General features: G+C 41.4%; 1 protein-coding gene and 1 long non-coding RNA gene across 2 annotated transcripts; one reads left to right on the top strand and one right to left on the bottom strand.

Moving 5' to 3' along the window:
* Positions 1-7,644: 7,644 nt before the first annotated feature.
* LOC143416673 (GTPase IMAP family member 7-like) lies at positions 7,645-8,529 on the top strand (the record flags this gene model as incomplete). The annotated part of the gene is made up of 1 exon (XM_076882129.1): positions 7,645-8,529. A coding segment is annotated over one exon (885 nt), but the record flags the coding sequence as incomplete, so codon positions are not given.
* A 3,118-nt stretch (positions 8,530-11,647) lies between these two features.
* Positions 11,648-12,952, bottom strand: LOC143416998 (uncharacterized). The gene is made up of 3 exons (XR_013097234.1): positions 12,767-12,952; positions 12,602-12,682; positions 11,648-12,113 (listed from the first exon to the last, which is right to left on the bottom strand). It is a non-coding gene; the product is annotated as an uncharacterized LOC143416998 (long non-coding RNA).
* Between the last annotated feature and the right edge of the window lie 550 nt (positions 12,953-13,502).

Consider the following 13,502-nt stretch of genomic DNA (forward strand, 5'->3'; position numbering starts at 1 on the left):
CTTATGTTAAGCTGTCTGTACTTTTGTACAAGGTGAAGTGTTTGCTATGTGCCAGGGAGCTGGGATATAACAACAACACCTCATCCATGCTTAGGCACTACAGAGCTTTGCATGAGAATAAGGGGAACACCAATTGTGCAGCAAGACCAGGTGAGCCATCAAATGCCAGGATAATACAGCATGCAGTAATGTTACTAAATGATGTAACAATATTATACAGCTGTAATAAGTTATGTGTGTGATATTTATATTTGTGCTTTATCTTTATTGTCTTTCCTCAGGAGAACAATCTCCAATAGATGAAGACCTGGTTACCATGGTGATTGAGGACTCCCAGCCATTTAGCATTGTGGAGGACAAAGGATTCAAAAGATTTGTTAAATCATTAAATCCTAGCTATGTTCTCCCCACTAAAAAGGTCATAAAAGCAGTGAAAATTTAGTTTTTACTGAATAAAATATGGGCAGGACTGACGCCTCAGTGTGTAGCTGTCCATACCTCAACGTTACAAAAGCACAACCACTGTCCACACCCCAACCACACCTCACCTCACAGTAAATGATCGTTTCCATTTTAAGCATTTCCAAATGATCATTTTCCATACTGCCAGTATAAATATACACAGTATACTGCATCACTACAATATAGATGTTTTACACACTCCTTTTGTTGTTGACATTTACAGGCTGTGTGCAAAAGGCCACACTCTTCAAATTCATGCCAACTAATATTTTTACATCCAGTAGGTGTCCTGCTAGAGCAAATGAAGCTTCAAGAAGCTTTGTGCTGGGATGAACCAATTGGATGGAAAGCTTCAGTGCTTCATGAAGCTTCATCTGCCCATCACTACTTTAGACTGTGAGGTAGCGGACACATCATTACGCACAATCAAAAGCTTGTCTTGTACTAACCGGGCCAGGTTAGAGGAGCTAGACAGTTCAAAATCATGAACTTATTATTCACAGATGTACAGAATTCAGTCTAATTCTAAGTTCAACTTACCATGAGCCAATTTCATATATTCATCCTTAGTCCCCAAAGAGAGTTCATGGGCAGCATTTTCAGTACTTAGTCCATTGTGCATAGGAACCACAGGCATAACATGACCATTGGTCAACTCAAATGTACACTTTAGTCTAAGAATTGCTGCCTCTGCCTCTTACTTGAGAGTGAATGATCTACTGAGAAGGACGGTTAACAATCTGTTTGGCCTTACTGGGAAGTTGTAGTGCAGATGGCTCGGTTAGTTTCCAGCCATCCACTTAGGACAAGGAGAAGTAATGTCTTGTCTTTTCTGCCCAGCACTCTTTCAGATCCCTAGTGACATGTCTAGACATGTTCCTCTTTTTCTCTTCCTGCTCCTCTTGACACGCAACCTGGCTTAATGACTCACATTAGTTCTCTTGGTCTGTTTACTCATGGTATTTAGCTAGAGAGTATGATTTTTCCGTCACTTTGCACTGCCTTTCACTCCTTGCACTGTTCAGAAGAGGAATCAGCAGGCAGCAAGAATCAATTGCTTTCTTTCATCAAGACAAGTACTGTTTGACCACAGTTTTAATAATGTGTATTGAGAGTGTGTTGTGTTTACAAGGTTCTATAATAAATGAAGAAAATTAGTACATGCTGTTACCCTGTCAGACCAGGGGTGTCGCTAATGAGGCTGGGTAAGAGAAAGAGGAGAAGAAGAAAGTAGAGAGCGAGAACAAGATGGAGCTCCGCTGTAAAGCCTAAAATAAAGTGTTGAACCCAGACGTCGCCTCCGCTGCCCGATTACAAACTCAACAAATTGGCGACGAAGATGAGCGCCTCAGTACCGAGCCCACCGCCCTTTTTGCAACATGCGGGTGAGCCGCCAATACCGTTTATGACGTGGCGCAAATTCTTTGAGAACTACATGCTAGTGATAAATGCTACGGGAGATGCATGGCCGGAGGCGAGACGACGAGCCGTCTTATTACATTGCTTGGGACCAGAGGGACAACGACTGTTCTACACACTGCCGAATCAAGGTACAACGTTTGCTGAAGCCATGACTGCGCTTGAAAACCACTTTGTCCCTAAAGTGAATGTAGTGGCATGCAGGCACACATTCAGACAGCGAGTTCAGCGGGCTGATGAAACGGTGACCCAGTATGTTGCCGCCCTCAGAGCGTTAGCTGTGCCATGTGGTTTTGGAATAATGGAGGGTGAAATGATTAGGGATCAACTTGTTGCTATTGCTAATCTCAGTGTTGTTAAAGAAAAATTGCTGCTGGAGGAGGACCTCACATTGGACAAGGCAGTTACTATTGCATGTCAGGTGGAGGCTGCGGTCAAGAATGCTACACTCCTCTCTGCTGCGCCCACGGCCCAGACTGCGGCAGTACAAGCTGTGGAGGTGAAGGACGCACGTCTTCGGGGAAAAAGAGGAGCGCGACCGGCTCAAGCTCGGGGACCTACATCTAAAGAATGGCACAACAAGGCAAGTGATAAAGAGCAACAGCGTCATCGTTTCAGATGTGGATCCGAGAAACACCTGGCTAATGATAAAAACTGTCCAGCAGCAACAGTAAACTGTGATAAATGCAACAAAAAAGGGCACTTCGCCAGAGTTTGTAAATCAGCTGTAGCAGTGGTCAGGGAAGTAGTTGTTCCTGAGTTTACAGTTTTATGTGTCGATGATCACAAACTGATGACTGCAGCATGTGATAAGATTATATGCAAAATGAACATTGAAACACCACAGGGAAACTCTCAGGTTCTGGAGTTAATTGTGGATACAGGAGCTTCAGTATCTATCCTCCCAGAAGCCATCTACAAAGAACATTTTGCACCCTGTGCTTTGACTGAACCGAAAGTTAAGCTTGTCACTTATGCAAAAGGTGACTTGCCTGTCATTGGCTGCCTACAGGCTTCAGTGAGGGTTGCAAACAATGACAGAAAAGTGCCAGGATCATTCTTCAATAACATTGATTCCTCTTCTTCCCATCATCTCGGAGCTGTTAAAGGGTTTATCCACAAAGTTCAAGTGAACAAGACAGTACAGCCGGTTCGCCAAAAACTACGGCGTCTACCACTCAGCATACGCGAGGAGGTGTCAGCTGAATTGAAACGTCTACTCCAAGCAGGCATCATCGAACCAGTGGATGCAGCTGAATGGGTGAGTCCTCTGGTGGTGGGAAGAAAAAGTAAGGAAGACTTAAGACTTTGTGTGGATCTGCGTGAACCTAACAAGAGTGTGATCATGGACTGTTACCCTCTTCCTCACATGGAGGATTTGTTCGCACAGCTGGCTGGGGCTACACATTTTAGCCAGATTGATTTAAGTTCAGCTTATCACCAACTGCCTCTTCACCCTGATAGCCGAAGCCTCACAGCATTCATAACCCATGAGGGACTCTTCCGGTTTACCCGAGTTCCATTTGGACTTGCTTCAGCCCCTTCTGCCTTCCAAAAGATGATGCAAACAGTCCTAAAAGACCAGACAGGAGTACAGAACTACTTGGATGACATAATAGTGTATGGACATTCCAGAGAAGAGCATGATGAACGGTTACAGGCTGTCCTCCAACGCCTGAAGGATGTCGGTCTGCAGATCAACTTCAACAAAAGTTCATTTGGACAGACATCTATTCCGTTCTTGGGACATGTCATTTCCAAGGATGGCCTGAGTCCCAGCCCAGACCACCTGACTGCCATTGCCAAAGCCCCTGCACCAAAGGACATGGCTGCTCTTCGTTCCTTCTTAGGCTTGACTTCGTGGTTCAGCAAATTCCTAGCAAACTATGCAACTGTGGTTGAACCACTCCGTGAGTTACTTCGGACAAGTCAGACGGCTGAACTTCAATGGACTGATACAGCAAATGAAAGCTTCAACAAACTGAAGGAAATGCTACTAAAAAGCCCAGCACTGGCAATCTTCAACCCAAATCTGCCAACGTTCATCACCACTGATGCGTCAGATTATGGTCTTGGAGCTGTTCTGACCCAGATCAACTCAAACAATGAGGAACGTGCTGTTGCTTTTGGTTCCCGCACCCTGTCCCCAGCCGAGAGGAAATATTCAACAATTGAAAAAGAAGCCCTCGCCTGCGTATGGGCCGTTGAAAGATGGAGGACGTACATATGGGGACGCAGATTTACTCTGAGAACTGATCACCAGGCCCTCACCACCCTGTTAAGTACTAAGGGGATGAACAGACCTGGCATGAGGATAGCACGTTGGTCAGCCAGACTGATGTGTTTCCAGTATGACTTAGAGTACCGTCCAGGAAGCCAAAATGTTATAGCTGACTGTATGTCCCGTGTTCCCCTGCATACCACAAACACAAATGAAGACTTTGAACAGGACTTAATCACAGAGATTGCTGAAATTTCTCCTCAGCTAACAGCGCTTCCACTGGCTGACTTCAAGGCAGAATGTGAAGACTGTCCTGAATTAACAAAACTAAGACAGATCGTTCTTTCGGGCTGGCCGAAAGTAAGCAAATCCTTACCAGATGATGTCAAACCCTACTTCCTGGTCCGACATGAACTGGCAGCAGAATCACCGCTGATATTTAGAGGAACACGGCTGATTGTTCCCAAATCTCTGCGAGGAAAAGTAGTGCACCTAGCCCATGAAGGACATCAAGGCATGGTCCGAACCAAACAACGCCTGAGAGATCTATATTGGTGGCCAAACATGGATGAACTGGTCCACGAAATATTGTCCACATGCACAACCTGCCAATCGTGTGACAAGACTGCAGCTGTTTCACCTGCACCGTTACAACCCATCAAATTCCCAGAGGGTCCGTTTCAACATGTTGCTGTCGACATTGTTGGTCCGTTTGAACAAGGAACCTATGACTGCAGGTTTGCCATCACACTAGTTGACTATTTCAGTAAGTGGCCTGAAGTCGCATTCACACCAAACGCCTCAACTGCGACAGTGATTGCATTCCTGACTTCCATTTTCGCCCGTGAAGGAAACCCTTATGAAATTACAACTGATAATGGTCCGCAGTTCACCTCAGCTGCCTTTGCTGAGTTTCTCGCTGAAAGGGGCATAAAACACATAAGGACAAGCGTCTATCATCCTCAAGCAAATGGATGTGTGGAGCGCTTTAATAGAGTACTGAAGGACTCCATACAGACAGCACAAGCTACTCAGCGACCATGGAAAACTGTGGTTACAGAACTGCTTCAAAATTATCGAGCCACTCCCCACGCTACAACCGGTGAGCCCCCTTTCCAGCTCCTCAGAGGAAGAGCCATGCGGACTAAACTCAACATCCTGCCTCCACCAAAGGATGCTGGACAATATGACCACATCAGATCCAAAGTGACATTGACACAGAAAAGAAGTGCACTTTATACGGACAGAAAGAGAGGTGCTAAACCTACTAAAGTGACTGTGGGTGCTTCAGTGAGAGTACGAAAGCCATTCCATGTGGGAAAAGGAGAGCCACAATACACCAAGCCGCTGGAGGTACAGCAGCAGACGGGTGAGAGTTCTTTCATCCTCAGCGATGGGAGAAGATGGAATGCAGCACGTCTCTCACTTGTTCCAGAGAACTCAAAAAGCACACAAAGAGCTGATACAGAGACAGAAAACATCAGCTCAGCACAGACTGCTACATGTCCCACACTGCAGAGGGACAGACAACCACCAAGATGGACAAAAGACTTTGTTATGAAATAGTCCAGAGGTAAAAAGAAAGGAGAAATATGCAGATGTGAGAAATGACTGTGAAGGGAAAGTGCATTTGAGTTTCATTAGTTATCTTTAATTCCAGCTGTGACTTCTGAGAAGAGGGCACATGGTTGTTCCTTTTGATTCAGGGTTGATCCGGGGCATGTTTACTTTGCCATTACAGTTCTTTTATCAGGATATATATCTAATACTGTTCTGAAGTTACTAATTGCCACAAAAGTAAAAGGCTGTCGAATGTTTCATGTTGTGCTACAAGGGAGAGAGTATTATTTGAGAAAAGGGGGAGATGTTGTGTTTACAAGGTTCTATAATAAATGAAGAAAATTAGTACATGCTGTTACCCTGTCAGACCAGGGGTGTCGCTAATGAGGCTGGGTAAGAGAAAGAGGAGAAGAAGAAAGTAGAGAGCGAGAACAAGATGGAGCTCCGCTGTAAAGCCTAAAATAAAGTGTTGAAACCAGACGTCGCCTCCGCTGCCTGATTACAAACTCAACAGAGTGGAGAGATATTTTGCTGCTATTGTTAGTAATAATCATCACTACCATGGCATTGATAATATAATCTACAGCATTGATAGTGCATTCAGATGTTTAAACATTTTGGTACCCAATTAGCCTTTATTACAGGTGCAGTTATAACCACTTTAAACTGTTGAGTTGAATCTATAATCTTAAATTCTTTTGAATGCTTGTTATAATCTTAAGTGTGTATGTGCTGATTCTGTTGATTTTGAGTACACTCTGTACAGAGTCAGAGTGACAGGAAACTGCAGGCTTGCAGAGAGTTTGCAGAACTGAAACCGAACGCAGAATCTAAGTCCAGGTTATTCTGAGGAGCTGGTTAGATGAGGCTATGTGAATAACTAGGGTATTCAAATTGTCTGTTATACTTTTATATTCTTTTATTAAGCTTTTAGTGGAGGTTCTTGATTAAAACATTTATTCAGTAGATTACATATACATAGTTTCAGTTCGGTTATGACATACAGTATATGAGAGTGGCTTTTGTCTCTCTGTCTGGTAAAAGGTCAGAAGTGAAACGGGTGAATTGAGAGCGCATGTAAGGTTGACACACACACACATAATCTTTGGGATGAGATGTCTTCGGCACAGGCATGAGGCAGCTACATAAGTGTGTCTGAATGGCATGTTTAAGGGGAGGGGACTAGAAGCAGAATATAAGAAAGCTAAGAAGAAAACGAAACTATTCAGCAGGTCACACTTCACACGACGACGGCCTGAAACAAAACTATGGAAGACGACAAGGACAGACAGGTTGTCCAGATTGGTAAGTGCCTCTCTATATATCACACTCTTTTCCAGGTGTACTTTACACTTTAGATAAAGAGCAACGCAGCTTGGCAGACATGTATTGGGTTAAACTTGTACATGTGTACAATAACTGTCTGAATTGCTCAGTAGAGTACGCAAACAAAGACAACCTCACAAAGCCTACTTTCTGATGAATAAATTTGTGCTCGGTCCACAGAGATAAAAAAAAAAATGCATGTTTGTGTTTTCAGATGATTTTGTCTGATCAAAAGTACAATGTAAACCGTGAGTTGCTAGTTGACAGAATTCTCCTGTTGTTCTCCAGCTTCTCCGTGGAAATTAACATTTTAGATAGTCATAAAACAAACCAAAGATTTTTTGCTTTCTTGGAGATGGTATGTAAAGCATTTGTTACCAGGCTTGCTCAGACTTGTTTACATCCAGTGACACAGTTTATGATTTGGGTGGAGCAGCTTACAGCAGGCTGGATGCATGAAACTGAACACGTTTCATGTTCGCAGCTTTAACAACTACACATAATGAGGTCAGGATTTTTCTGATTATACTGACAATTCTTCAGAAGTGTGGAAGAAACAAGCTGATGATAAGTAGAGGTACATTTCAAAAGTCACTAATACCTTTATATATCAATGAAATTTCCACACAGGTGAACAAGGAGTGGAGGAAGAAGAGAAACCAGTGGACAAAGGTCTTAGGATTGTGCTAGTTGGGAAAACTGGAGTTGGGAAAAGTTCAGCAGGAAACACCATCTTAGGAACAAAAGCTTTCAAGTCTACATCATCTCCTTCCTCAGTAACAACAGAGTGTCAGAAGGAAACCTGTCAGTTTGAAGGTCAAGAACTGGCTGTAGTCGATACTCCAGGTCTGTTTGACACTGTAAAAAGTAACAATGAGGTGGTGACAGAGATTGCTAGGTGCATCTTATTTGCTGCTCCTGGTCCTCATGTGTTCCTGGTTGTGCTGCAGTCATTCCGATTTACAGAGGAAGAACAAACCACAGTGAAAATGATTCAGAAGATATTTGGCAAGGAAGCAAACCATTACACTATGGTGTTGTTCACTTATGGAGACAATCTGGAGGCAGATGAATTCAACATAGAGGACTTCATTAAAGAAAGTAAAGCTCTCTCTGACTTCATCCGTCAGTGTCATGGAGGATATCATGTTTTTAACAACAGAAACAAGGAACCCACTCAGGTCAGAGAGCTGCTGGAAAAGATCAATGTGATGGTTAAGGTCAACGGAGGAAGCTACTATACCAATGAAATATTCAAAGAGGCTTATCAAGCTATTGTAGATGAGATAAAACAAATTATGAGAGAAAATTTATCCATAACTCCTGCAGAGGCAAGAAAAGTGGCAGAAAAAAACAACCGCTTTAGTCGTTTTTTTCTAGCAACCTGTGTGTCCATTTGTGGAGTGGGTCATGGAGTAATTACAGGAGTACTTATTGGATCTGCGGTGGGACCAGTAGGTACTGCAGTGGGGGCGGTAGTTGGGGCTTTAGTGGGAGGTGCAGCTGTGGTAGTGAAGATGGGGGCCTGCAAAATACAATGATGATGGGTGTGAATTGAATTCATCTGCATGTAATTAATTGTACATCAATATGGAGATAAAGGACAATAAACACAGGAACAGAGTGTAATTTGTATCTTAATGTCAGTAAATTGTTTTCTGTTGACTTTGGACATCACAATTACTATAGGTTTACTAACTATCATTCAGTGGAAATAATTGAAATAATACACCACAAATGATCTAGATTAAGTTTTCTGAATGGTGTCTACAAGGTATATTTTAAATACCTTTTGTGATGTGAGAAGGAAAAAGTTCAAATCAGTAATACAGAGAAAGGTTTAGATTTGTGTTAATAAGAATTTGAAACTTATGTTTGAAGATTATGTTAGTCCATAACAAGTCCATTCTTTGAACTTTTTATGTTTATCAATAAAAAGGTGTCATGTATACACTCTGTTTCTAGAGCATTATTGCTGAGCAGGTTTCAAACACACCCAAAACCTTAAACAAATCCCCTTTAAAATAGTTTAAAGTGTAATTCTAAAGAAAAGATTTTTGTTTTAACACTGGTTTTAACCATGTGTTTGACAGCTGGTTTAGGCTTCTGATCACAGACCTACATGGCCATCATCTTTACTTCTGAAACACTCCATTTCATTTTCTTTCAACTCAATTTTTTTTTTTTGCTGCCAACAAATACATCCTTCCAGATACAAATTTCTCAGTTTCACCATCTGTATTTTTCAGACCATAAGGCGCATTAACCCTTTAAGACCTACCATAGAACCAAATCCGCCAGAGCTTATATAATATTTTTACATGCTGTGGAGCCATTTCTGGGAGCATTTCAAGTTGATATACATCAATACAACCATTATAGCCCAACTTTTAATAATATGCATTCATTAAGTGCGTAGTAACTACATAAATTGCAAAAAAGTGCAATAAACTATAAAAAATTGAAAATTGTTTTTGTTTTTTTTAAATATATTTGTAGTTAGAGAAATTTAAGAGGCTTATCCCTCAAAACTGTAAATACAAAAAAGTTGCACAAAATAGTTTCCCACCACAGGAAATTTATTTTGAGTTTCTTCATAGTTTTATTTTTGAAATACACCAATGTTCATATAATGGCAGGAAAAATTAAAATAAATATTATAGTGCAAATTTGCAAAGAAAACAGCATATGCATCAAACTAAACTATTTCCAGCAGTGCAATATGAGTCCTAAGCATCCCAGAAACGACACAGAAAGGCATAAAGTCAAACATAACTTTTAAAAACACCAGTATAGGCTCATAAGGCCCCGATGATGAAAAACTACATTTCCGCAAAATGACTTTGTCATGGTCCTGGGTCGGTGACCCAGCGCTTTTAGTTTGTTATCATTTTCTAGTTGATGATGATGGTTTGAGTTCTATGTATTATATTCGGTCTGCCTTTGAGTCTGCGTCTCTGTCTGTCTATGGTGTCACCCCGTCTGTTTGTGAAGCTGTCTGTTTAGTTCTGTGTCTTGTTTGGTTCCCCGTGTCTGAGTTTCCTGTTTTATTGTGAAGGTCTCTGTCTGATGTGAGTGTGTTCAGTTTACGTTTCCCCTGTCCCGTCAGCTCTGATTCCTCCCAGCTGTGTTGCCCTCCTGTCTCTCATCCCCTGATTACTGGTCTGTGTATTTAAGCCCTGTGTGTTCTCCTGCCTGTTGCCGGTTCGTCTGTGTTACTTGGTGTCCTGCTCGTCATCTGCCTCTCGTCCCTTTGTCGTATGCTCCCAGGTCTGTTATTTTAGTTTTCCCAGTTTAGGTGTTTTCAGTAGTGATGGTGAGATGAAGCCTCATGATGAACTGAAGCTTCCCATCCAACTGGTCGACTCATGGTTCGAAGCATTGTGATGATTCATTTGCTCTACTGCGCCATCAAGTGGACAATTCAAGTGAAACGGGCTCAATGATTATAATGATGTGATGTGTAAACCTCTAAACTGAATAAATAAATTGTTTTTTATGGTTATTTATCCCGAATATTGTCTCAGTATGTCTGATACAAAAGAGAAAGTGGAAACTATCAGTACACAGTTTTTGGGATGATTGTGTAACTGCGTAATCATGCTTATGTACATCTCAATAATGACACAAACTAGTGTTCAAGTTGAATGAATAAAGGAATTACTATTGTTCATGACACCAATAACTGAACTCTAAATATTAGTTATATTTAATATTATACTAATTTTATATTATATTAATTGAATTAATGTTTGTGTATAATAAATTGGCAGCTTAACACAGGAATGTACATGGAAACAAAAAGGGAGGGAGTTGTGATGTGAATGTGCTTGTGACTTTATAACAGTGCTCATGGGGGAATCAGCTGTGTTTTGCTGCCCATTTTATTTCGAATCTGGCGCGAACCGGTGAACCAGTTCCCGAATCAGTCACGTGGTACGGACTGCCCGCGAGGCCTCGAACGTCACTGCATACATAATCAACGCAAGCCTCGATACACGCTTCAGAAAAACGCCCCCGCGATTACCCGACGCACGATTCGAAGCTTCGACACACAGGACACATCACTAGTTTTCAGTTATTTGTCATGCCCCACTGCTTGTTTGCCACTACACCTTGTAAATAAACTTCACTAGCATTTTCATCCACTGATTGCATCTTGGGTCCTCCTTCCTCCACACCACACGGCTCGCCTTACCAGCCGTGACAGACGTCACTTCCAGTTTCTGGCAGGTCATGGCGGACATGCGATAGTTCGTGCTGATGGACGTAGGAAGTGTTACAAACGGCTGATCGGATCGGCAAAACGTGCTTCTGGAACATTTTTTTGTTGCTTCAAGGGCTTTTTATGTTGTTTTTTCAAACCTATATATGGAAGGAAACTGTGACCTAGGACAAGCTGATGGCAGAAGGTGTAAGTACACCTCCTCCGGTTTCATATGCAAAAAATATTATTGCGCTAGCTTACGTGGTTGCAGTGCTACTGGGATTTAAAAATAGTTATGCAAAATGGAGCATGCCCGCTCCGACCGGCTTTGAAGGGTTAAGCAAAGCAAAGCAGTCAGATAAGTCAAACTTCACTCAATTCATTCTTCTTGCTTCATCTACTTCCGTACAATTGATTCATTAATGTTGAATTCTCGGGCAGCTTTATGAAAGCTTTATGTAACCAACTTTAAGGTATAAAGGTGAATTACAGTGCAATAATTACTCGGGCTCGTAATAAGACCCTGGCCAGAATCAGAAGACACCAAATTCGTATGGAGCCAAAGTATTGAGCAGCAATAATGATCTGGAAACAAGGTTAACTTTTGAGTAGCCACTCTTGTATTGTTACAAAGTATAACAGGTATTTGTCCAATTTATACAGATAAAATATAAAATAAAATAAATAGTGTGCACACTCAAACAAAATAAAAGTACTCGTTGGGGCCCTTTAAGAATTTAGAGTTAAGCTGGCGATAGCCAACTTCAAAGGTCCTTGTGAGTGTAACTGGAATGTATGAGTGTGTGGTGTGTATCTTCTTTGGGGTAGATCGTCCTCAAAGTGGTTGGCTCGCCATCTATCACGACCGGAATATCGTCCTGGTCCTTGGACTTTTTCGTCCTCTCCAAAAAACCTGACCTATAATCCAGGTCATAAAATGTATATTCTAATCAGTCTTTCCCAGATGCATTGTTTTAGGTTAAAATACAAAATCAAAATATTGCATCACCTCACATTCATTGCATCGACATCTTAAATCTTATCAAATCTCACAGTTCTGTTGTACAACATTCAATTTTCAAGCATATCAAATATGAGAACTAAACATTTAAGTTGATCAAATATTTCTCTATTCATGTAAACATTAATTAAACAATGCTTATGGTAAGTAACCATTGACATTCAAAATACAATACACCATAACAAATTCAGAACTATGTGCAAATAAGCAACAAAATATACATGCGAGTTCAGTTCAGAGGCATTAAAGCGGTGTGCTTAATTTCTCCACACTATAGGCCTATTCGTGAGAGAGAAATGCACTAAAAATTACCCTCTAGCTTACTTTAAACTCACAGTGAACTGACAAAAATTAGCTTTAGAGCAGCTAAGAACATGTTGCTCACCGTTGCTCTGTTTCACAAATGCCCAACACACACTGGCGTTGGAATTGCAGCAGCTCTCCGGATGAAAGGTGAGTGGTTAGCCTGTGAGACACCGAGCTAGCATTAGCATGATCGCGACGGTAAGTCTCTACAAGTTTTTTTTCATCAGAATAACATTCGTCTTACCGACGTTGCCTCTCTCCTTCATCCAGCCACTCAACTCCGGACTTCCAGCAGGTAAGTAGGCTGGCTTTCCTTCCTCTCAATCCTGAGTTTTTCCTCTCTTTTGTCCGTGGATTTCTCGGTTTGAGTAGCAGATGCCTCCACTCCTCTTGCAGAGATGAGAAAACCCGGGAGCACCATGCACCTTCACCTCACTTCCTGGCTGACAGGGTCAATGTGGCCTGGGTAGGCTCTGATTGGTCGCTGAGCGAGGTGCATTCAATGGTCATAGGAAATATGACGTTTTGCTGATGTAGACAGTTAATATAAAAGAGAATAAATATGATTTTTCTCATCTGGGCTACATTTATATGCATTTATATTAAGTTAATGAAACAATAAATTGAGAATTATATTAGTGATAAAGTGAAGATCAATCTCTGCTAATCATTTCAATCAAGTAAACTTCAAAATAAAACTGTGAGAGTCAGTGTCATCATATCAGTAGCTGCATTTGATTCAAAAAACAGACATTTCCCTGAGTTTATGTAATTCAACACATACAGAAAACAATTTACCTAATAAAGAGATTTTACATTGTTGAACAAAATGTCATTTGAGGTGATAACATATTAAATGACAACCAGTGTTTGGTAAGTTACGTTAAATTTATTAACGAGTTACATTACTAGTTACTTCTGTCAAAAGTAACTCAGTTACTTTAAGTTACTCGTTACCTTCAAAGGAACTAGTTACTAAG

This window comes from Maylandia zebra, linkage group LG3 (assembly GCF_041146795.1).
Source record: "Maylandia zebra isolate NMK-2024a linkage group LG3, Mzebra_GT3a, whole genome shotgun sequence".
Taxonomy (NCBI): domain Eukaryota; kingdom Metazoa; phylum Chordata; class Actinopteri; order Cichliformes; family Cichlidae; genus Maylandia; species Maylandia zebra.